The sequence below is a fragment of the Equus asinus genome, chromosome 3 (genome assembly GCF_041296235.1).
Source record: "Equus asinus isolate D_3611 breed Donkey chromosome 3, EquAss-T2T_v2, whole genome shotgun sequence".
NCBI classification, from domain to species: domain Eukaryota; kingdom Metazoa; phylum Chordata; class Mammalia; order Perissodactyla; family Equidae; genus Equus; species Equus asinus.
In genome coordinates, this window is record NC_091792.1 from 68,039,561 (window position 1) to 68,065,307 (window position 25,747).

At 43.6% G+C, this 25,747-nt stretch overlaps 1 protein-coding gene across 1 annotated transcript; it reads left to right on the plus strand.

The window, feature by feature from the left end:
* The first annotated feature begins 13,098 nt into the window (after positions 1-13,098).
* On the plus strand, positions 13,099-25,362 carry STC1 (stanniocalcin 1). Its single transcript, XM_014860807.3, has 4 exons — positions 13,099-13,437; positions 15,435-15,577; positions 16,251-16,462; positions 22,283-25,362. Exons 1-4 carry the CDS (start codon positions 13,320-13,322, stop codon positions 22,551-22,553), a joined length of 744 nt encoding a protein of 247 aa, XP_014716293.1. The 5' UTR covers positions 13,099-13,319; the 3' UTR covers positions 22,554-25,362.
* Positions 25,363-25,747: the final 385 nt, after the last annotated feature.

Here is a 25,747-nt window from a genome sequence, read left to right on the forward strand (position 1 = left end):
AAAAATTATGGGAGGATTTTTATTCTAATCTCAGAATGGAGACAGTTTTTCTAAATATAACAAAAAACTGAGCAGTTGTAAATAAGAAGACTGATAGAAACTCTGCTCCTGGCCATAATGGAGTAACTGATACTACGTTAGTCTCTTTACCATAAACAACTATAAAACGGGACAGCACATACGAAGCAATTCTTTTAAGGCCTTGGATGACAGGCAGGATAAGACCGCAATTTCTACAGAGGAAATTCAGGAGGTCAGTAGAACTTGGCAGTCCTGCTGCGTGGAGGAGGCAGAAATCAGAGTTCAGAGCAGCCGAAATGATGGATTCTACAGGGAAAGGCACAAGAGAGAGATGAAAATATATAGAGCGGAGGGCTCCAAACATCTGTGTGGACTACCTCCATGATGAGGGGTAGGCTGTACCTGCATAGGACAATTCCATTCAAGGCTCACCACGTAGCAAGTGCTACAAGGCTGAAAATGGAAACGAAATTCTAGAGATTGGGCTGTGCTGAGGTGAGAGTGGTATCAGAGGGTTCTGACCCTGCCAGAGTGAAGAGTCCTCATTAATACTCCAACATCAGGTCAGAAAAGCTTTCCTTGGGAGTAAGGATGATGCCCTAGTGTAAGACTTATTCTAGACCTTCCTACAACGAACCGTGCCTTAAACCAAGCCCCGACAAGATCTTTATGGAACAGAGAGTTTGGAAGTTGAGATTCATCTTGTTACAGGAAGTTTATAGGAGATTCATCTTGCCCATACTTATTGGGGCTTAGGAAATATCTACCCAAATAAAGCACAAAAATCAAGCTCACACAAACTCAAAATGATCAGCCAATAATTTCATTGCCTGCTAAAACCTGCCTCAATAACCTTCAGAGAAAGATAGCAGAATACAGAGTCTCTACAGTGTATTATTCCAAATGTTTAATATTCAATTAAAAACCACTAAACACACAAAGAAACATGAAAATGTGATGTACCACTAAAGAAAAAAGTAATCAATAGAAACCCAAACCAAGATGACCCAGATGGCATATTCAGCAGACAAAGACTCTAAAGAAGTTGTGACAAATTATATTTTCTAAAGTTGGCCACAACAGTATCTCCCATCCCACGTGCTCTTCTTCAAAGTGACTGTGCAACTCTCCCAACGTCTGACCTTAGAAGTTTTTGATCAATAGAATTCCGTGGAAGTGACATTATGGGACTTCTTAGGCAAGATCACAAGAAGCCCTTCTATCTTTATCACAGCTTCTATCTGTGTCTTTTGGAACACTCACGCAGCCCCACAGTATGAGAGTTCAAGCTACATGGAGAGGCCACATGTGGGTGCTGTGTTTGACAAATCCACTCAACTTCCAGCTGACAGGAGCATCAACTATGAGTCACATGAATGGATCATCTTGGATGTTTAGCCCAATCTGCCTGAAGACAGAGTAATAGAAATTAGTCAATCTATAGGAAAGAGGGAAAGAAAGATTGGAGAAAAATGAACATATCCATAATGTATATGTACATATGTACCATAACACATGGGATACCATAAAGGCCCAAAAAGAAGAAGTAGCTACATGTATTCTGATATGTTGTTCTCCAGAGTGTTAAATAGAAAAAAACAAATCAAAAGATGGGACAATGTCTATGAGATGCTACGCCAAGGGGTTGAGGGGTGCACAAAAGGGAGGTAGCTCTAGGAGGCTGCGCTCGAGGTTGATGACATCAGCTGTTTCCAGGAGGAAAGGGGGAACTGGAAATGGAGTGGGCGGGAAATTTTCCACCAAATTACCTTTTGTGCCTCTGAAATTTTAAAATCATGTTAATGTTTTATCTTTACAAAAAATTCAAGTCAAAATAAAAATAAGTAAATCAAAACAAAAAAATCTACAACTGGACAAATTTAACAAACTTCCTGATCTCTAAAACTAAGTAGGAAAACCAAACTCTTCTGGAAAATAAAAAAAAGTAGCTTTCCATCAATGGAATGAAAATCCAATCAGCATAAAAATTCTCATCCACAACACAAGGTGCTAAAAAGTATTGGAGAAATATTCCCATGATCTGCAAGAAAACCACTTGGAACGTAGAGTTCTCTGTCTGACTAAACTATAATTAAAGGAGGAGAAAATAAAGATGTTCTCAAAATGTAAGAACTCGGAAAACTTTCCAGAGATCCTCTCTGAAAGAAAGACTGAAGGATTTACTCCATCAAAACAAATGAGCAAAATAAGTGTGCTTTAAAAGAGGAAAATATGGAATATGTAAATAGTGATTACTAGAGAATCCAAAAAAAACCCATAGTTAAAGCTACATAAGTATTGACCTGTAACTTTAAAATATTAATATGAATCTGGATCTAAAATCCCAGATTATAACAATTTGGGACATGGTAAAAGTGGAAAAAGCTAAAGTTGTAGCATGCTGATATTCTTGAGGAAGAATATTAACACTAGCCATCACCAGAATAATATGAGTCCAGATATGCCTAAAACTGCTGTGGTACCATTAGAAAACTAGAACTGATCTAAATAATTATTTATTTTTAAAGGAATACAAAATGAAATTACAAATTATTGGGAAAAATGATAAATGAGTACCAGATAACAAAATTTTTACCATGCGACCAAAATAGCTTTCAGGGAAATATATATAGTTAATGCATTATATAACAGGAAACTTTTCAAATAAATTAACTAAACTTCTGACCTGAAAGGCCATAAAACCAACAGCAAAATAAGCATCTTAAAAGTAGAAAGAATAAGTTAATAAAGATGAAAATAGAAATTAATAATCTAGAACAAAAAACTAGAGGACAATGAAACAAAAAAAATGGTGCTTGGAAAACAATATAATGTACCAAGTCTGATTAACAAAAAACAGAGGGAAGTCCCCCCTTATCCACAGTTTTGCTTTCTGCGGTTTCAGCTACCCACAGTTGACCATGGTCCAAAAATATTAAATGGAAAATTCCAGAAAAAATTCGTAAGTTTTAAATTGCTCGCCATTCTGACTAGCATGATGAAATCTTTGGCAGTCCGGCTCCATCCCACCCAGGACGTGAATCCTCCCTCTGTGCAGAGTTTCCACACTGTAAATGCTACCCTCCCATTAGCACTCAGTAGCCCTTGCGGTTATCAGACCAACTGTCATGGTATTGTAGTGCTTATATTCCAGTAACCCTTATTTTACTTAATAATGGCCCCAAAGCACAAGAGAAGTGATGCTGGCAATTCGGACATGCCAAAGAGAAGTCATTGTTGTTAATCTCTTTTTGTGCCTACTTTATAAATTAAACTTTATCATAGCTATGTGTACACTGGAAAAAACATAGCATATATAGGGTTTGGTGCTACCTGCGCGTGGTTTCAGGCATCCACTGGGGTTTTGGAACTTATCTTCAGGAGATAAGGAGGGACTACCATAACGGCCACCTAGCCAAACTCATGCTATTAACAGAGGTCTGAACATAATGGTATGCATAGGAATGGGGTTGGACCTTTTCCCTCATAACATGTCTAATGCCTAAGCAGTATTTAACAACACGTATTTTCCCCTATCCCTGCTGATGTTCTTGGCGTAGAAATAGTGTAAGAGAAAAAAATGAAATAACATGGATAAGCCTTTCTATTTCAATAAGTTGGCTTTTAAATTTGTCATTTCCTACAGTTATGAAGCCTGGAAAACATATACGTGCAAATTTCTGTCCCTTCCATACTCACACCCCCAGAAAGAGGCAGGGGAAGGCTGTAACGATACACAGCCTCATGGGCTGGACAAAAGCCCTCACTAATGGAGAATTAACTCTAGACGGCACACAGATGCCTTTCTCAGAAAGAGGTGTTTTAAAAAATCAGATTTTGCAACCTTTACCAGGTGGATGCCCACTCTGCTACATACGAATGGGGAAAAGCCTAAGCTTAGAATTCCCACAGCAGTTCTGAGGAGCAAGGAACGGGGACCCCTCAAACGAACAGCAGTAATAGCTGCAACTCTAAAAGTTTTTTCTTTAAGTAGAGAGAAAGCCAAGAAACCACTGCGCTCTCCCAGCCTCGTCAAAGCAGCCATTGTGCTCCCCCTCCCCTTTTTTCATGACAAGAAAATAACCCTCAATCAGAGATTGAGCCATTCCCTAGCAAGAGGCAAGAACAATTTCAATGGGACAACAAAGGAAACACAGACAGAGGCGACCCAGATGATCTTCTGCTGCAGTATTTTGGGTAACCAGCAGCAAACTCAGGGGGGGATACTAGAAGAAGCGGGGGCTGGGGGGGCATGACTGACGGACATGGGACAGATGCAAGGACGCAGCAAAGAAATTCCAAAGGAAGTAGCACTCCTAAACATCTGGGTGCAGCCTGGCCTGGCAACCATGAACCCTCCGTAGCTACAGCGAGCACTCCTAGGCTGGAGGAGAACACCATGCGGGAACGCCTGTGCTCCTTGCCTCCCTGCTCTGCTCCAACAGGCAATTTGGAAGATTTTGTTCGGTTGAAACCTAAAGGGAAACACAGTCTTTCTATTGTTCTCCTAAATATACTTATATCTGAATGAAGCTTTTTAGCTTTCTTCTATAGAATGCCTTTGGTTAGAATCATGCATTTGACAGTCAGGCGGACCCAGTGTTGAATCAAGACACTACTTCTTTATAACTCTGCTTCTTTGAACCACACTCTATTTGTAGGTACAATATGCATAATAACACCTGTGTGACACTGTTGTTATGGAGGTTAAATGAGATGTCAAGCACCTAAAGCCCTGTAGACACTCAAGTAAAGATCCAATCAGGAGTGTAGCTGTAAAGAAAGGAGCCTGAGGCTGCAGGGACAAAAGCTGGTCCAGAGCAGAACCAAGGTAACCTCAGAGCGGGTCAGTGGGAGCTAATTGGCTTACAACAGGCATTTCCCAAAGTTAGTTCCTAGGAACACTATTCCTACACAATATTAATAGTATTACTTATAAAAAATCTTTCCGAATAATACATTTGGGAAGCATTGTATTAAACAATAAAAGCTTTCTCACTGCAGGATTTCTGGGTGACTTTAGCATGTCGATGCTCATAGCGAACCACTCCCTCTCACAAATGGATTTGAGCGTAGGGTTCTCTGTTCTTGGTGCATTTCATAAGACTGTTACCTCCTGGAACAGACTCCAGGAAATGTTGGTTCCAATGAGTGGGTCTCCTAGTCCTGTCTGGTAACTCCTTCTTAAACCCAAAGCTCAGAATCAACTTATTCTTTAGGCACTATAGGATGATGCCCAGCATCTAGGAGCTCTTCAAGGCTTAGAGATGATTGAGAACCGGGGAGAAAATTTGCTGGTTCCAAAAGGAAAAAATACAGTAAGAAAACTGCAAAAATCTGAAACAGATATTTAAGTAAACATCTATAAAATGTAACATTGTGTCAACTGGTCAACTGCTGTTCAACACATGATATATAATTACATAAAAATATACTCTTTGTGGAATGTGAGTGCATCCTAACATGTTGACTATGCTGTGATTCAGGGGCTCCATTAGAATGAGAGGCTACATTTTAGAAAGGCCACTGGTTAGCTTACTAAGGGCCGTACCTTTAAATCATATATATACACTCATAAGATGTATACACAGACATACCCAGGAGCTGGAGAAGTCCCAACCAATTAAGAACCAAAATTATAAACCAAGCCTCTGGCATGAGAGCAGCAGTCAGATTCAGTCACTGAATAGTGAGGTAGGTTGGGGGCTTCCCCCTCCCCACCTTCCATAAGTCCCTGGTGCCCAAGGACTTAGTAGGGTTTGGATTCTTAACCATGTAGCAAATCCTTTCCGGCAATAGCCACAGAATCCTGCAACAAGCACAGCTCTTTCTCCGTAAACCTACCCCTCCCTGTGAAAAGCCATTCAGGGCACCTATTTTACAGCTGATGGCTTCGCATTCACTGCTTCTAAAAGGAGCTCTGGGCTTTCAGTGGTTCCTTCCAATTCATGGCAAAAGGCAACATTTTAAGGAGTGAGTGGGGGATGGGGTTTGAGAGGGACTGAAAGAAAATCTCACAGCTTCTAAAGGTCTTCTAAAGAAATTTCATTTGTTTGAAAGGAGACACACAAGGAGAGGTACAAATCCTCCGAGCCTCGTTCCCGTGGACGGCAGTGCCTCACGTCCCGCTCAGTGGCAGCCTGGGTGAGACGAGAGCTTGTGCATGAGGACAACAACTGAGTTCCTGAGAGAAATGACTCCGTGTCCACGCACGCTTATCTACGATCTGGGAAGACATCTGGATCATGGAATAAGTCTAAACTCTTAGTTTGTTTCTCTACTTCTTTGGAGGCAAAAGAGAGAGAGAGAAGCTATGACTTAAAAAGCCCAAAACACTGACCCTTTATTCAAATCAATCTATTTTTCAAGGTTTGTGCAATATCATGTTAGGAAATACTCTTTTCTCACTTCTAACATTTGATTAACAGTGTGGCTCATTTCCCATTGTTTTCTGTATTCCAAAGTCTGCTGTCAGTGATTTAAACACCAAATGAAGGATAACCCCCCACCCACTCACACACACACCACACACACACGCACACAGAGGAAACTGCCCTTCCTTTGTTAGTCTAACAAGAGAAACAGTGAAGACAATCAATTATAACTGTGTGAAGAAATTATTATAAGCACAAATATGAGAAGAAGCAATGAAAATTTGTTCTATGAAAAGAATAATACTCTACGCTCCATACTTTTTTGAGCTAAATTTCTCTGTCTTAGCCCAGTGACTCCCCTGATGACATTTTTGCCCTTAAGTATTTCACCACTTCCTCCCAAGCTGTAACTTTTTCTCTCTCTTCCTCCTCCTTCCTATTATTGTCACTAGAGAGTGCAGAATGACATGTTCAAGAAAATGTTTGCCTTGAGGCCAGAGCGTGTTTCCTTTACACTTGGATTTCCATTTATTCCACTGAATTCCCTTACAATTAATTTTTAAAAGGGCTAGGAGACTTTATTTCCCAAACAGCTGGCAAAAACCGTGTTCCATGAAAGCAAATGAAATGGCACTTGGTGACCATTTTTGCTACCATTATAAAACCCTTATGTGTAGACTCTAACTCTGCATTCTGCACTTATTACTCTGATAGAGTAGTCGGAATATGTTGATACTCCCATGAGACCCATCCAGAGCCAGGAACTCGTTTATCTTAATTGCACTTTAGCCTAAAGCATATTAAATGCAACTTGATTATAAAATGCGTTTGAATTGCCACAATAAATTTCTTGGCAGGGTTGCCAAACATCAAGTAAAGAAATCTATAATCTCCTGGTCTGGCCCCTTTGCTGACTTGCCAGGTAACTTTGTATAAAGGTTGCTCCCTCTCCACATCCCCCTTTCTCAGCCAATAAACTAGTAATAACAGACTTGTCTAGCACTCAGGAATGGCTGCAAGACACTTCTTTACACTTGGACAGCATTTTGCAAATGACAAGCTGGCTTTAGGCTAAATATGTCAGCATGATGCTTCAGCGCGGGTTGTTGGAGCGGATTTTTTAAATTTCTGTTTCACGAACTCATTGGCGTCATCCATCGGTCTCACTCACTGTAGCTCACAGTTTAACACGGCGCATTTGCTGCCTCGTGTTCAGGTCCAGGCCTCCACATCCTGCCCCATGCTGCACTGTCTGTGCTTTCACAGTGCCAGCACCACGCCAGGTACAGAGAGCGTAAGGAGTCCACACTGATGCGTGGATTAGTTGGCTCCAAGTGGTAAGCCCTGATCGCCAGCTGAAAGGGTTTGCATCGAGCTCGGGACCCGGGGGGGGGGGCGGGGAATTCCTCAGAAGTGTGTGGTGTGACAGGTCTGCCCCGCCCCACACCAGTCCCTACATCTAACAGACTGCAAATATCTCCTTCAGGAAAGCGTTTGGGGCAAGACCAAGCAGGAGGAGAGAACACATGCACAAGTTTGCCCCCAGGTCGACCTCGCACACTCCCCTGGGAGACTTCCAAGTAGTAGGATAGGCAGGAAAAACTGTCAGAAATCAAGTGAAAAGTTATTCAGCCTTGACCTCTGTCTGCACACCACTGGAAGAAAGACTGCTAAGTAGAAAAGTGGGTCAAAGAAGTCTCATTTCCTTCATTAACGAGGAGCACCTTGAAATGGAATCCCTGTTTTAAACCAAGGAGCTCAGAGTAACACGTGTGTTATCTGATGCATCCTCGCGTCTGCCCTCCACAGTCAGGTACAGGTATTATCCATCCTCAGCACTGGGGCAGAAGAGTTAAGAAACTTGCCTGCAACCTATTTCCCTACTAGGCAATGATAGGATGGCATACCGAATGCTATGTATTGCAAAACTTCCAAATATGTAGGACCATGCTAGTCTGCAAGCTCACCAGCTAAGTTACAGGTGAATGAGCTAGACAACAAACGTTAAGTTATCCCCTTAAAAAGCATCCTGATGGCCTGAAACAATGGCCAGTCTAACACAGCCAGGATTCACAACTTTTTTTTTAATGTGAAAGAAATATTTCGTTGGTTGGTTCGAGCGCCCTCATGTGTCTCAACAGAGTAATGTCACTTTAGGTCTTCCAAAGGGCTATTGGTAATGAGATTCAATGACACACATGTCCTCTTCGTACTTGTTTCAGGAGCTTTGTGTGAACCTGAAGATTTGTAGGCTGCCCTAGGGCTATGAATTTGTCCCCCCGATATAAAGTGACATCGTAACTTGACTGAAGGAATAAGTCAATCTTCACAGGAGCCGATGTTAATTTCAACTTGCCTGTTCCGGTTTAAACACGTGAGGTCATGCTGTCTATTTCTTTTTCCTCCCCAGCCCCACCTGAGGGGCATGCGTACTCCCTCCACCACTGCAGTGGTCACACAAGTGAAGAACTCAGAGCTACTTCTACCATAAGCAAATCTCCCTAGACCTAGCTCCACCCTCCGCTCTATGACTATGGCTAAGCCATTCTTCTCTCTGGATCCCGGGCTCTTCCTGTGCGAAGAGAGGATAGTGGTTCTTTTCTCACAGATAATGCCCGGCATAGAGTAGATAGGCATCCGGTAAGTGTTAATTGAATCCAAACCTGTAAACTCTATTCCAACCCACTTGCCATATTATATTTCCAGAAAACAAATATTCTTCCTCAAATACAACATTCATGTGTTAAGAACTAGCTTGGGAATTCATGGAGCACAGGAAAAGGTCAACCATTTCTCTGAATTTCCCACAACACCTGACCTAGTGCCAGGCGCTCAGTAACCCTCCATAAACCAGTGGAGGTTTGCTCTCAATGTATTTTCTCACTTGTTTTCTTTGGCAGAGTTTAAAGCTATCAAAGAGAGACAAAAAGGCAAAGATTCACTCAAGAATTTGAAACTGTCCACAGAGAAAACCTGGCATCTTTATATAAAAAAGAAAATAATTTTTCCCCTTATCTTCCTCCTTTTCTTCTCCTCCTCCTTTTTCTTGCAGTTAGGAAGGCATGACTCAACAGTCCAAGAGTGCCATCAGGCCCAGAATTCCCAAAGAAAAATGACAATGACACTCTAATCTTGGTCACTATGGTAGACCAACTTTGATGGTCTTGTACTCTGTTAACAACAAAAGAAACATTTTCCAAGAAACCATGCTCCTGGGCTCCTCTCACCAAAATGGCAAAGAGCCGTTCACCGCTTAGCTTTAAGCTAGCCAAATCCAACAAAGCCCCAGAGATGTTTGGCTTAATCTTCTCACTGAACTCATGCCAGCCTTGCACGGACACAGCCAGGGCATCATCACCCAGCCTTAGGTGTTGGCAGCTTCTCCCACCCACTTCTTTGCACTTTCCCTGCTCCGGGAGGCAAGGGCCCCCCTCCCCACCCACCCACTGCACTAGGGGCACGTTCCAACTCCTGCAGCCAGGCCTGGGAAGCTTCCTCAGTTACCTGAAGCACAGTCAAGTCCTTTTGTTAGGTAAGTTTCCTACCTTAACAGAAGGCCAGAAGTGCCTGCCTAACGGAGACACTAGATGGTCAACTAAAAATCATAACCATTAAACGGGGAAGGAAAAACTCTAATGTACATTATCTTCATTATCATTAAACTGGAAGAAAAGTTTTTTTCAATAAAGTTCTTAAGTTAATTGATAATTTCCATTTTCTTTAAAATCTCTTTCTTATTTTTTCTCTCTTCCTTTTCTACTGCTACCATCATTGTCCGGGACCTTATCAACACAAACTGATACAACTAGTCTTATAAACTCCATTCTTTTCTTCCTCCAAACCATCATAAGTATGATCAAAAGATCTTCCCCAAACACTAATTGCAACACATCATTTAACAATTCCTGCTCAAGAACCCTTCATGACACCCTGTTGCTTACGGGATAAAATTCGAACTCTGAAATCTGATATTCAAACTCTATATTCTCTCATACCCCCCAAGAGACCAAGGAGAAATTACAAAGGACCTGGACATCACCTCCAGACTTTCCAAGACTCTTCTACCCTTGCCACACCAAAGTCCAAGACAGAGCACAAGGATGGTGGACATTCAGACATCCTTGAACTCCTGGGAAGAAACTTTACTGTGGGCATTTCTACTTAGATGCCATTGCCCTCCTTTGACGTTCTCAAATGCACTCATGCTCACACTAGTTACATGCAAACTCATGTGGCTGACCACTATTGGATTTCTTCAGATGACAGCTTATCTGTCGCAGTGAGACACTTCACACACCCAGCAATGAGCCTCCAGGCACAAGATAGTAAATGAGCAGAATAAGGAGGGACAATAAATCAACATCAGAGAAAACACAAAACACATCCTGACATTTGGAACACAACTGTCTGGTGGGAGCATCAGAGAATGGGAAAAAAAACGTGGGTGGTGGGAAGTAAGTCATCATCCTACAAGGTCAAGAGACCAACATGGGGCACATCCAGCAGGAGAGACAAACAGCACTGCTTTTAACAATGAAAAATGACTAAGGAGGTAGAGAATGCTGAAGAACAGAAATCAAGATCCTCGGGAAGAAAACACATGCATCTGTCCTCTTGTCCTCCTTCTAGAAGAGAACACTGAACTACTGTGTTGCATTGCCATACATCTACCACCCCTGCCTAAAGCAAGAAAAATGACCTCTGAGCTTTCCAGAACACAAACTTTTTAAAAAGATGAAACATCCCGGCTCTTTCCTAAATTCTTAAAAAGCAATAACAGCAGTTCACATCTTTCCTGCACTGATCCTTCCTTGAAGATCTTTCCCCACATCTCTAGCCAACGTTGACCCCGCCCTTCTCCTACCAAACAAAGCCTCAACATCCTGAGCCTTTAGGAAATGTGACCAAGGCTGACCTTCTTCCCAACTTCACTGCAAGCTCCTCAACGTCAAGAAACATTACTTTTTCTTCTTCTATATCTCTTCTCTTTTTTCCTCCCCAAGTCATCCCCCAGCATCCAGAAGGTACTTGAGAAATACCGATACTGTCAGTTTATCTAAATTGAAAGGTACTTATGTAATGGAAATCTGAACATTCCCTTTCTCTCCTTTAGATATTTCTTTTCTCCTCTATTCCTTCTAGTTTTTTTTCTAGCAAATTTCATGCTTTCCAAACAACCTTTCCTGCAAGGAAAGCTATAAGCACTCAGCAAGCCCTCTCCCCACACACATATGAAGCTGATTCTTGGTTTGTTGTTAATAGAGTTGGCACTCTTTTTCTCCAACCTTTGACGATTTTAGGATTTAAACTGAAACCACTGTCTCTATTCCCTTCCTGCCCCTGTCTGTATGAATCTCCAGTGGCCCTTTCTCATTAACTTCCTGACAATTTTTAAAGGTTTTCTTTCTTAATCCCTTCACTTCACCCCAGCCCTTAATGACCACCTTTCTACCTTGATAAATCCTCTCTTGGGTCATTGGCCTCCTTCACCAGTCATGGGCGAGCCTCAGTGTTGCCTACAGCCCGCTTATAAGAAAGCGTGGGCTTCTACACTAGGCACAATTTGTGATGCCACTGTAATTTTCCCATTAAGTCTAGAGCTTATCAGTCTCCTCTCCTGCACATCTGGTCTTTTCCTACCCCTTCTCCCCAGTCCTGCCTGCCCCCTCCCCTCCAAGAAATGAACTGGTTTACCCAGCAAGTTTAGTCTTGCTTCGACCAGCTTATTGCTTCAACGTGATTATGACGTTGCTGGGCTAGAATACACAGTTTATTCATTTTCAGGCATTCATGATGTCTCTTTGTTGAGTGCAGTGTGTGTAGCTGTGCATGTGTGTACCTATGGCAACTAACACTCCTGGAGTTTGCAATCCTGCTGGTGACTAAAAAGATGGAGTCAAGGTTAATTTATGGTACTAGAGAATCATGGTTTTATAGGCATAGGGAATGCTAGACTCCAACTTTGGCATCTTACAGATGTGAAAGCAGAGACTGAGCAAGGTAAAAGAACTTGACCAGGGTCATGGAGCTAATCAATAGGGAACTGGGGCCACAGCTCAGAGCTGCCGTATCCCAGGCCCTTCCTCTCATATGCGCTCCTCTCCCAGGGCTCCTACATGTGAGTGAGAACTCAGGATAACCACATACAACCAAAACACCACCCAGACCTGTGAACCTGTATATGCTGACAAGACGGGGGGGGGGGGGGGGGGGGGGCGGGGGGGGGCGGGGTGCTGTGCACGTACTCACAACATGGAGGATATGCTGTTAAAATTACTGTAAAACTGCTATAAAGAGGTTAAATCAGAATCCAGAGAGACCACACTCCCCATGCTGCCGAGGCAGCCCGCTTCCTCCCACTAGCTCATTTTAGAAAAGGAGGGACAGACTTCCAAAAGCACCTTGTTGAGATTTTCATATGGGTTTCCTTTAGTTCAACCAACACAAAGTTATCCCTTAATTCCGTGAAAATAGCTTTTCACACATCTATGCACACACAGTCACACACACATATAAAACATTGGCAGCAGGTACTTTTAATTTGCTGGAAAATATTTCTAAGAAGTCAAACAGCTCCAGCCCAATGAGCGTGCCCTCCGATTGGCTAGCCAGACCAGTTGAGGGACCTGATTGGTCCCTGATCCTGAGGACCGATAAGAACGGCTATAAAATCCCTGGGTACAGCTCTTGGGCCCCCAGTTTGCAAAAGCCAGAGGTGCAAGAAGCGGCGACTGCAGCAGCAGCAGCAGCAGCAAAAGCGACAGCAGGAGCAGCAGCAGCAGCAGCAGCAAAAAACCCTCATCAAATCCTCACCTAAGCTTTCAGTGTATCCAGATCCACATCTTCACTCAAGCCGGGAGAGGGAAAGAGGAAAGGGGGGGAGGAAAAAAAAAACCCAACAACTTAGCGGAAACTTCTCAGAGAATGCTCCAAAACTCAGCAGTGCTTCTGGTGCTGGTGATCAGTGCTTCTGCAGCCCATGAGGCGGAGCAGAATGATTCTGTGAGCCCCAGGAAATCCCGGGTGGCAGCCCAGAACTCAGGTAAGCGGCAAACCCGGGACCGGTTTCTCCCCCAAAGAGCTGTCCTCATTTGCCTCTCGCTTTTGCAACTGTGTCTGTGACGGCTGATCTTGATAATAAATGTGCTTCATGCCTGATGGCAATAAACTGCCAGTGTAATCCAATAGCCTTAGGAAGTGGAGCTCCTTTGTTTAATAAATTGCATGCAACTAACGAAGAAGCTGGGCGCTCTGCTGAGGGTATTTCATTGCATAAGCCTAGCCTGATTGCCTGAAATCTGGCACGTACCCTCTTAGGGGGGAGGGGGCGGGGGAAAGGCTTGAATGTTGGCATGTTTCAAAGCGCTCTCTATACTTTGGAGAAGCTGAAGCTAATCTTAAGGTGACACATGATTTGTCTGATGCTGTCCCTCTTCCTTCACCCTAGGAACCTATAACTTGACTTCCCTACCCCTTCAGAGAACACACAGAAAGCTCCCTCTGCAGACTGATCTACGGAACCATAGCCCTCAAGTCTGACAAATCCAGGGCAGATTCAGAGAAAACCCTACACATCCCACCCCCAACACTGCTCCTTCTCTCCCTCCCAGCTCTCTCCGGCTCCATTCAGTCGCCCATGCAGCCCGTGGCCAGAGAGCCCTTGAAAAAGAGTATTTGTGAAACATAGCAGCTGTTTCTCCAAGGGGAAGGTCTCACTCTAGTCCTGACTCCTGGAGCAGTTAATTGTGTATTATCTTGGCCTCTAAAGGAAAAGAGTCCTTAGGAAGCCGGCATTGACACCTCTTCCTTTTGACTTCGCTGGCCCAGCTTGCTCCTCTTTCGTTACTGCCCTCTCTCCCCTAACTGTCAGCAAAGATGGGATCGCAGGTGTCCAAATGCTGCAGACCGTGCTCCTCTCGGAAGAGCACAGGTCCCTGCCGAGAGGAGGGCTTTGCTTCACTTCCTTTTGTACTTAGTTGCTATAGAGATGCAGTGATTCACAATTTGAGCTTGCCTAAAACAATAGCAACCCTAATGCATATTAAAACTGCTTAAAGCAAAGTTATAATTTGAACCCGTGGAAATATATAATTAGGGAAATGACTTGTAACATCCCAGAGGCTGCGGGTAGTGGCCGGGGGGAGGGGAAGCCTAACCCAACCGTGCTTTTGATCTCAGAGGAGAATCCTATGGTATGAAGGCTGCAGATCATTTCTTGCCGAGCTGCCTGCCAGAACACCCCCTTTCTGTAGGAGAGAAATTACTTTTATGGGAGATCTTATCCAGAACGTAGAAAGCCTCATGCAAGTTCTTTGCGGTTTTCTTCCAGTCTTGCACAAACGGTGCCTCGGCCTTATTATTCCACACCTGTGTTTCTCTTTTTGAAAAAAATGGCTTTTAATATGAGAGAGGTTATGCATACCTCTGCGCTGTCCTGTGGTGGGGGGTTGGGGTGAACCATGAATGGATCAGATCCCCCTCTGCACTTTGAAGGCACGTTAAAAGCCCTAAATCAGAAAGGTCTCCAAGTGGACTCCTGGCAAATTCTTCTCTGCCATTTAGGCTAAAATTCCATCCTTATTACTCTGGAGTGCATTTTCAGGAGCCAAGTGGCGTCCCTGGCCCCTCCATCTCCTGAACCTGACGCCCAGCCTTTGCCTTCTGCCTTCCCATGCTCTCACGCTCTAGGGGATGTCCTTTAATCCTACGGAGCTGCTTCAAGCTCGTGCCTTCCACAGACTCCAACCTTGCTTCTCTAGCCACCAAAACTGTCTGTAATGGTGCCACCAAGAGAATGTATCTCAGAGGGGAAACTCCTTCCCTCCCCTTCGTGAGCTCTGGCTCTTATAAGCAGAAGGGATCCGCCCCTCCCCACTCTTTCTCACCCCCACCCCCTCTGAATGGGTCTGTCTAGTGGCCCCATCACAGACTTCTAGGATAAGTTCTACTGGCCCCTGTCCTTGGACTTTGCACTACATCACCTTGACCCCTCCGGACCGCCCTCTGGTTGACCCATTTGTATGGATTTGTCTCTTTCAGCTGAAGTGGTTCGCTGCCTCAACAGTGCTCTGCAGGTTGGCTGTGGGGCTTTTGCATGCCTGGAAAACTCCACCTGTGACACCGATGGGATGTACGACATCTGTAAATCCTTCTTGTACAGCGCTGCTAAATTTGACACTCAGGTAATAAGACCTTGACCCTTGCTCCCGCGGGCTGCTTGTCTTTAACAGTGTGTTAGACTATTGTTCTTAGGAACCAGTCCTGTAGGGAACCAGCTCTGCTTCTCAGCCTCCCCACTGTAAATTCTCATCTCCAACGTGTGTACACACACGCGCACTTTTGGCCAGGAAATAGGTTCTGTATAAGACGCTCCCCACCCACTCTAATGCCCGATTGCAGCACGCTGACACAGGCTGTCTTATGGAGGGGAGGAGGGGTGTGATGAGCAGCAAATCTTTGCTTCTTCAAGGGGAAGTAAAAATGTTCTTCCAACAAAGAAGTTCTTCTCACTGTGTGACCCAGCATTCTGGCTTCTGATTTGAGTTATCAAAGTCTCAATCCCAATAATGCAAAGCCATCTGCTGGCTATTTTTAAGCTGCGGGCTGGTGGATTATGCTTCATCTCTTCCTTTCTCTTGTCTTATCTCATTACAGTGGAGCTCAATTCTCAAGGTAGTCTAAGGGTAGGGCCTTTTTTTTATCTTGGCCACAGCACACAATTTTCTCATTGCAAGGACATGCAGATGGCTGTGATACAGTGCCAAAGCAAGTCCCCTTAAGTCCCACATATTGTATGCCCTGTACTCTCTTGTCAGCTGGAGCTAAAGCTTTTCCTCCTACCCCCTTCTTTTGTAGGGAAAAGCATTTGTCAAAGAGAGCTTAAAGTGCATCGCCAATGGGGTCACCTCGAAGGTCTTCCTCGCCATTCGGAGGTGCTCCACTTTCCAGAGGATGATTGCCGAGGTGCAGGAGGAGTGCTACAGCAAGCTGAACGTGTGCAGCGTTGCCAAGCAGAACCCTGAAGCCTTCACTGAAGTCGTCCAGCTCCCCAATCACTTCTCCAACAGGTACGAAATGAGTCCACGTTTTTGCAATTAGGGAGGAGGGGGCGGGGGGTGGTTGGCTGGCAGAACCAGACACAGAAGGGGTTAAATCACCACGGTCACGCGCTTATTTTAGCTTGCAGTCTTCCCAGCTTTTGCAGGAAAAATATGTTTGTGATTGGTTGTGACAGCTTAAGCAGCCTGGATTTTTTTTCTTCACTGTTATAGGAAAAGTCTTTCCATGCAGCTAGTAGAAAGCTTCATCTGCAGCGTCCCTGGGTGCGTTTTCATTGTCAGTGTCTTGCCATAAGCCTGAGGGAATTATGAAGTTTATGGAAACAAGCTTTCGACATCAAATTTGGCTGAAATCATGACTATGCACAGACCAATTGCCCATTGTGATAACCCTGGTCAAATGTCATAATGCAGACTTTTAAATCTGCATGTATTTTGAGCCAGTCTCAAGCCCAATCATATATTTTGCTAGGTAGCCCAGAGCAAGCCATCTCACTTCGCTGGGATTCAGATTTCCTTTATGAAAAGTGAAATGGCTGAACTGGATGATTCCTGTGTTCCCTTCCAGGCCTGTGTTATCCCATTCCTCTGTCCAGTGATGGCATCCTGTTCTGGTGACCCCCAAACCGCATTCTCATCTTAGTATTCTAACATGACGCGGAGCCACTGAGTCAGTAATGTTGGACCATCCTGCCTTTCTGTGCCCCTGGCTCACTGTCTTTTCCAGTCAACAGCGAACACCTAATACATGAGAGGGCTGACATCCTCATTCCATGGCCTAGAAAGGTTCCCAGCAAGACCTGGGCTTCCCCCTCTGTGATCAACTTAAGAGAGGTACTGACGGGGCTAGCATGGAGGTATGGCAGGGACAGTGCAATGGGTCAAGTTCAGCCCACTGTGATGCCCAACAGCCTAAAACCTGACTCCCAGTCCTGAAGTGCTATGATTCTTTGACTCTCCAGCCAAATCTGCAAACATTCACAAAGATCAGTCCTGTTCGTGTTACTGCAACCACATGAGAGCTAACACTGATTAAAATCCTAGCCAGGTGCTGCCACTCTTCTTCGAACAGTGGCAACAGCCCAGTCCCCGGTGCTTTAGTTGTGTACATAGACACACCTGGAAGACAGGGAAAGTGGCTCCTCCTGGGGAAAGGCTAAGGCCCTTGACATTAAAACATTGTAAAGTTTCTGATTCACTCTTAACTACAGATCGGTGCTCTTCAGGACCTCATGTCAATTTATAAAAATCGTTTGTTCAGTCCTTGGAAGTGACTGTCAGGGACCCTTAACTGATTTTCTCAGAACAAGAAAATCAAATCAAGCGTTTATCTCAAATGGCCTGACTCTCTATGTTGACCTTGGTTTAAAATTCTCCAGTGAAGATTCTTGTTATATCTGGGAAGAAAAAAAACCTGGCTAATTGTTGAAGACTCTTTCACCATAAGAAAAAGAAATAAGGGATTCTTAATCTGACAGGGGCTAGGGACACAGTATGTGTTTGTGTGGTAGCTGGCAGGTAGGGGGATGTTAGCAAAGCCATTATTATAAGTTTCAATCTTCGAGGATTCTGTGACAACTCAGGATCTATGATATGGCATTAAGGCATATTGAGGCAATACTAATCTATTTCAACTGAGGAGCATCTTCCATTATGAAGGGAGAGGTCTTATGGAGAGGATGGTACAGATTCTGGACTGGTGATCTTACCTATCTAAGAAGAGACTAGTAATACAGTTTTTGCTCTGGGCATTATTCCTTTCAATAGGCGCCTTCTTTTCACCACCTTTAGAAAATAGTCACAAGGAGTCTTGTTATCTTCCTCTTTCATCATAGGGGAATCACACTTATTAGGAAAGTGGGAAAAAATGGCCACCCCATAAAGACAAGAATCTTCCATCAACTCTACCTTTCTTCAGTTATTTCACTTCAACTGGCTAATATTATTCCTGCTCAGAACTGTGGCAATTTCCGGTTCCATGCTGGGCTTGATTTGCTCTATTTAAGCTCCTAGCTCTCTGAAACATCCTGCTTTCCCAGCCTCTGTCCCACTATAGAGACAAGCTAAGTTGTGCCAGTTGGCACAGATTTGCGAAAGGAAGTAGTTACAGGTTCATTCCACCTTCCTGTGACTTATCTAGCATGAGATTTGGGCCTGGGAGAATCCAAAAGCCTGTGACTGGACCAGGATCCAAAACAAGGAAGTTTTCCATGAAAGAAATGCACTTAGAAGAGAAAGGATAGCTGGAGTGTCCCCTGGCTGAATTTGCAATCTACGCTTTTAACCATGAGGGAGTCGGGCAAAACTGACCCGGGCAGGCTGGGCAGTGTGAGGCTTGGGAAGAAGTTAGACCAATCCAGATCCAGAGTGGGAAAACCGACGAAGCTTCCAGCTCTCTAGGGCATGGATAGGGAACAGGAAACAGAAGAATAATATTGATCAAGGGAAACAAAGGACTATTTATAAACCTCACACAGAACGTTCCTGGGCAGTATGTGTATTTGGGGAAGCATGGCTGAAACAGTAGCTATGGAGAATATCTGATCTTGTTCTTTACCAAGAAAAAAAGTTGGTGATGGAATTTTCAAAGTGGGAAGAAAGAAATATGCTTTAAAAGATCCTTCCAGGCTGGGTGATCAGAACACTTAGCCCACCAAATCTTTGCAGCACATCGCACCACCCCCCCCAAAAAGATGAAGAAAGGAATCTTCTTAAGTAGTTCTAATTCTTTCTGGAAAGGATGCACCTTAAGCAGAGTTGCACTATTTTTTGGTTAAATTGAGAAAGAATATAGGTATTAAATCCCTAGAAACATAGCCTGCCGTAGCTGGAGATGACCATAGAGGTTATCTAGACTAACTGGCTCATTTTACTGATTAAAGAACAAAGGCCCAGAGAGGGAGTGACCTGCTGAAGGTCACACAGCTAGTGAATGACCAGAGTTGGGCCTAGAACTCAGGTGGCCTTGCGCCAAGTTATTTGATTTCTACTTCAAAAATGGCAGCCAGTAAAACCTGCAGGAAATATCCACAATCCAAAAATAGAATACCAAGAAGAATTGAATAAATGTGCCCCATGATGATCAGTAATTAAATTTGTGTACATTCTCTCCTCAGAGAGAAGGCACATCTTGCCAATAGCTATAGTAACATCAAGACTTGGTACAATAAATATGTGACAATTGTCAAGCCAACTTTTGCTGAAGACAATAATCTCCTACATAATCTCACTTAGTGACTTATAGGTAGGAAATGCCTGTCTCATTAACCCACATAATCTCAGAGGTCAATGCCAAGTTCCAGCCCTTAGTGGAAAGCACTGGGTTAACCTGTTGCGCACTCTGGCTAATGGTGTTGACATCAAGGCAGCCTGACAAGCTTTCCAGACTTGGAGGAGCTGCTAACGGAGCCATGGACATCTACTGGTCTAAGGAGCTGTCTTTGAGAGAGCTCAAAGAGAGAAGCTCCACGAGAGGAGCTAAGGTAGATTTGGGGGAAGTCACTAAGAGTGGTCAGGCTGGCAAGGTCATCGTCAAGAAACACCAAGAACAGGTGTCATATCTGGGCCAGCAGAGAAAGCAAAGGAACGGTAGGAGCCCTCAGAGATGGAGTAGGTGCTTTGACAAAATAGGGCCAGAGGGGCACATCTGGCCTTTGAGAGGCAAGGCTAGCTACAGAAGCTTAGTTTCCTTACTGGTGTTAGTCTTCGTCTGGACAAGAGCTCTTTTCAACATTGATCTAAGGAAAGACAATCTTCTCTAGCCCGTTTGGGAGGTCATCTGGTGTGAATAGTTCTTTCTAGTGGAAGGGTTAACTTCTAAGTAATAAAGTGCTTATTGAGGGCCAGTGGGGTAAAGGGTCAGAAACCTGTTCTCTAGAATCTAATCACCTGGTGCAATAGACCCAGAGATCCAGGGGACCAAGGTCCTGGCAGAACTCAAGAGTAAAGCGATGCCTGGGCATTCTACGTGGGTGTGTAGATGTCTGAAGCTGTTGGTACAAAGTAGTTTATTCTCAGTTTTTCCAAAACCATTTTTTTCTCCCCATTTCCCCATCCAAGTGAGATCTGCTTTGACTCATGTGCTTTATAATTCCAAAGGGTTGGAAAATGTGTTTCTGTGCCAGAGAATCCCAATTTTAACAACAGCTGGATATAATCCTCCCTCGTGGGAGGGTAGAGCCAGGACTGTGTCCGAGACCCAGACACGGCACTTCTCTTTCAGGCCCCAGCTTCATTCTGCTCGCTCCCAGAAGGGTGACCGCTTTGCTTCATTACACATGTTCCACTCTATTTACTGAACATCCTTGAAAGGACCTCTCTGGAGGGTTAAGCTATTCTAGAAAGATGTTTGATCCTGTGCTCTGTGAGGTGTGAGTTAAAAATAAACAGGTTCCTTTTCATGGAAGATCTTGTGGCCCAAGTGACCCTTGGGCTCCTCAGAGGAAAGGTCTCTCCATCTAAATATTACAGATCACTGTCATCAGGAGAGTCTCTTCTTCGTGAACACAGAGCTAATGGGTTTTGACAACCGCCACCTCAACATGGAGCAAAAGCACCCCAACTCAAACTGGAAAATACCTGAACTGTCTTCCCAAAGAACAGGACGAGTAATTTCTATGCTATAAATATCAGACAGTTTAATCCTTTCTGAGCCATAACACTTAGCTGCAGTATTGGGGATATTTAAAGAACTTGCACCAAAGATGAAGGCAATTTATACCAAACACAAGGTTTTTTGTAAAATTTACCAGACCTACAGATAATTTTTCTTCTGGGAATCACGAGTTACTGGAGAGAATTATGTTTTTAAAGCTCCATTTCCTCAGTGGCCACAAAATAAATCCAGAAATCGACAGTGAGCGGGCACTATAGCCCGATGACGCTGGCACATGGGGCTGGGAGACAAAGGGCAAACCATCCCCAAACCATCAAATGCTGACTTGTGTGATGCTCACCAAATATCTATAAAATGTCCAAAAAGGGAAGAGGCCAGAAAAGCTAGAGCAATGGGAGAAGGCTTCTTGGAATTATTGAAACATGAATCCTTGAAGACCACCATTGTTTCCGTTAAAATGTCCTCATTGCCTGGCATTTGGCCCTCTAACTACAATATACCATTGAAGGAAGACTGAAAATGGGGTCAGTCATAGCCGGTAGCAAGGCTAGCTGAGCGTGTGCCGGGAAAATTACACAGAAGAGAAACATGCACGAGATACTGAAGACAGGGGCCTCCTCTGAAAATAGTCTAGTCAGAGTTACGCTCTCATATACACATATACCTGCACACACACCACCAAGAAGAAGGAAAAGTGCCAAGAAGCACGAAAATAACTGCAAATTCATGTGTCAAGTGTTGGGCTCACCTCATTGTATTTGACTTAGTCCTGCTTCTTCCACTATCCCGTTGTGTGAACTGAGACAGTCTCTGCAGCTATCCGAGCTTAGTTTCTTCTCTATAAAATGAGATGATGAAATAGTCCCTAAATGATCTCTGTGATCCCATCTAGCTCTATGATGCTTTGTTTCTAAGAATTTTAGACATCTCTGTCAGCCTACTATTCAAAGTATGATTTAAATCTCCTGACGGAGATTCTAAACATGAAGACGGAGCTGTCTTGCATTGCGTGATAAATCCAGGAAGTATATGCACCCAAACTAAGAAGACATTGCAGAAAGATTAGACACAACAGCCACCTTCAGCTGATGAACTGTTTGTGTTTGCATGGTCTGGCCATTCGGGACAGGTGTTGGCTAGAGCCCCAAGGAAAGCCTGGGTCTTGCTTTGCTCTCACTGAATGATTGTCACACGTGCCCTCTTTCTCAATACAGATACTATAACAGACTTGTCCGAAGCCTACTGGAATGTGATGAAGACACGGTCAGCACAATCAGAGACAGCCTGATGGAGAAAATTGGACCCAACATGGCCAGTCTCTTTCACATCCTGCAGACAGATCACTGTGCCCAAACACACTCGCGAGGTGACTTCAACAGGAGGCGCACCAATGAGCCACAGAAGCTGAAAGTCCTCCTCAGGAACCTCCGAGGTGAGGTGGCCTCTCCCTCCCACATCAAACGCACCTCCCACGAGAGTGCGTAACCAGGGAGAGGCATTCACAACCTCACCAAATTAGGATCGTTTGAAGGGTGTTCACACACCAACTTTGAGTGTACTGTGCCTGGTTTGATTTTTTTTAAGTAGTTCTTATTTTCTATCCCCCTTAAAGAAAATTGCATGAAACTAGGCTTCTGTAATCAATATCCCAACATTCTGCGATGGCGGCGTTCCCACAAACAGAATATGTGTGATCTTTCTGCCTCTCCTCAGGAGAAAGCACCCTCTTTTATCACTTTCTTCTACCATGTCTTTTCCCAGCTCCCCTCAAACTACTCTCGAACACAAAACATTCATGTAATTCCCCAGTCATTGTAATTGGAAGATGTGGAGCCCTTTAGAATGGTTGCCCCGGTAGAGTTAGGCTGATAAGAAGCAACTTAATTTAAATGCATGTCTTAAATGCTCATAAAGATGTTGAATGGAATTCGTGTTATGAATCTGTGCTGGCCATGGACGAGTATGAATGTCATGTTTGAATTCTTGATCTCTCATTAGCTAGTGTCTTATGGTCTTGATCCTCCAATGTCTAATTTCCTTTCCAACACATTTACCAAATTGCTCAAGCCTGGCTCTCCAGCCAGGCTTTGAGCCTGCATCTTCTTGCATCTAATGAAAAACAAAAAGCTAACATCTTTATGTACTGTAACTGCTCAGAGCTTTAAAAGTATCTTTAACAATTGTCTTAAAACCAGAGAATCTTAAGGTCTAACTGTGGAATATAAATAGCTGAAAACTAATGTACTGTACATAAATTCCAGAGGACTCTGCTTAAACAAAGCAGTATATAATAACTTTATTGCATATAGATTTAGTTTTGTAACTTAGCTTTATTTTTCTTTTCCTGGGAATGGAATAACTATCTTACTTCCAGATATCCACATAAATGCTCCTTGTGGCCTTTTTTATAACTAAGGGGGTAGAAGTAGTTTTACTCAACATCAAAACTTAAGATGGGCCTGTATGAGATAGGAAAACCAACAGGTTTATCTGAAGGACCCCAGGTAAGATGTTAATCTCCCAGCCCACCTCAACCCGGAGGCTACTCTTGACTTAGACCTGTTCTGAAACAGCTCTGTCACATCCAACTGGGAATTACAGGAACCAAAAAGAGCATCCCTTTGGGCTTAGACCACTTAGAGTGTGATAAGGCCTACTGTACCTTGGGAAGTGGCAGTTCTTGACTCACCACCTTTCATTGGTGCCTGGTACTCTGGCAAACTGATGATAGGGTGGGAGACGTTCCATTAAATCAATCAGGAATGAGTCAATCAGCCTTTGGGTCTTTCACTTGGGGGACTTGGGGCTGAGGGGGTATAAATAATCCTGGGCTGTCCAGCCTTAATAGACTCCTCTTACATTTTTGTCCTGTAGCACGCTGCCTGCCAAAGTAGTCCTGGCAGCTGGACCATCTCTATAGGATCGCAAAAAAAAAAAAAAAGGGAAAGAAAGAGGGAAAAAAGAGCTGGTGGTTTGTTCATTTCTGGCATGATGTTTACAAGATGGCGACCACCAAAGCCAAATGATTAACCTATCTATGAACAACAGTAATTTCTCAGGGTCACTGTCCTTGAACCTAACAGTCCCTTATGAGCGTCACTGCCCACCAAAGGTCAATATCAAGAAAGGAAGAGGAAGTAGGGGTAGGACTGTAGGGGCCACTCCAAACTCGCTTAGGTAGAAACTATTGGTGCTTGACTCTCACTAGGCTAAACTCAAGATTTGACCAAATCGAGTGATAGGGATCCTCGTGGGAGGCGGGAGGGCACATCTCCAGAAAAATGAAAAGCAATACAACTTTACCATAAAGCCTTTAAAACCAGTAATGTGCTGCTCAAGGACCAAGAGCAACTGCAGCAGACCCAGCAGCAGCAGCAGCAGCAGCACAAGCATTGCTGCCTTTGTCCCCACACAGCCTCTAAGCGTGCTGACATCAGATTGTTACGAGCATTTTTATACTCAGAACTGTCCCATCCCCAGGTCCCCAAACATATGGATACTGCCTTAGCCTCTTGGAAATCAGGTAGACCATACTCTAAGTTGACTTTTCCCTTCCCTCCTTCGCCTGTCCCCCACCCCCTGGCAAGGCTGACTTCTCCAAACCAGAAAAGCTATTAAAGTTTGTGTGTTGTGTCCATTTCACAAACCCACTAAGCCAGGACCCCAATGCGACAAGTAGTTCATGAGTACTCCTAGCAAAATTCTCTTACTTCAGTCCAGTAGATTCTCTTCTTTGCTGTGACCTCTTCAAACCGTGATACCACCCCTTTTCTCCCCACAATAATATTTATATATGTATCTATAATACATATATCTACACCTACGGAAAGAAGCAGTTCTCACAATGTTGCTAGTTTTTTGCTTCTCTTTTCCCATCCCACTCTCTCCAACTTCTCCTTAAACTTCCAAAGCTTCGTCTTGTGTTTGCTGCACAGAGTGATTCGGGGGCTGACCTAGACCAGTTTGCATGATTCTTCTATTGTGATTTGGTTGCACTTTAGACATTTTTGTGCCATTATATTTGCATTATGTATTTATAATTTAAATGATATTTAGGTTTTTGGCTGAGTACTGGAATAAACAGTGAGCATATCTGGTATATGTCATTATTTATTGTTAAATTACATTTTTAAGCTCCATGTGCATATAAAGGTTATGAAACATATCATGGTAATGACAGATGCAAGTTATTTTATTTGCTTATTTTTATAATTAAAGATGCCATAGCATAATATGAAGCCTTTGGTGAATTCCTTCTAAGATAAATAATAATAAAGTGTTACGTTTTATTGGTTATTTTTCCCCAATGTCTTTCATTGTTATTCTTTAAAAACCTCTAGAATGAGACTTTTTGAACATGAAGTTAATGGCTGATTATTTTCTTTAAAGTCACTAATTAAGTGTCAATATGTAAATGAATATAGTTTAAATCAACATTTTCCATTTTCCTTAAAACCATTTAGCGGCTCCTATTACCCTCACAGTAAGATTGCAACCCAAACTCCTTACCAGCTTAGAAGAAGGTTTGTGGTCTGGACACTGCTCAGCCCTCCAAGCTCAGACTCGCCTTTCCTTCCGCTGAGCGAACTCTAGGCTCCAGCCATGCAGGAGCACTGGAAAGGACTGTGTGCTCGCTCCCTTCCAGGCCTGGCTTTATGCAGTTCTCCCTCTCTAGAAGA

What these genes read in the sequence shown, in the direction of transcription:
- STC1 (XM_014860807.3), top strand. Translation starts at nt 13,320, where the DNA reads ATGCTCCAAAACTCAGCAGTGCTTCTGGTGCTGGTGATCAGTGCTTCT. An exon ending in GGTGGCAGCCCAGAACTCAG is followed by an intron (nt 13,438 to 15,434) that starts GTAAGCGGCAAA and finishes TGTCTCTTTCAG; the next exon opens with CTGAAGTGGTTCGCTGCCTC. An exon ending in CTGCTAAATTTGACACTCAG is followed by an intron (nt 15,578 to 16,250) that starts GTAATAAGACCT and finishes CTTCTTTTGTAG; the next exon opens with GGAAAAGCATTTGTCAAAGA.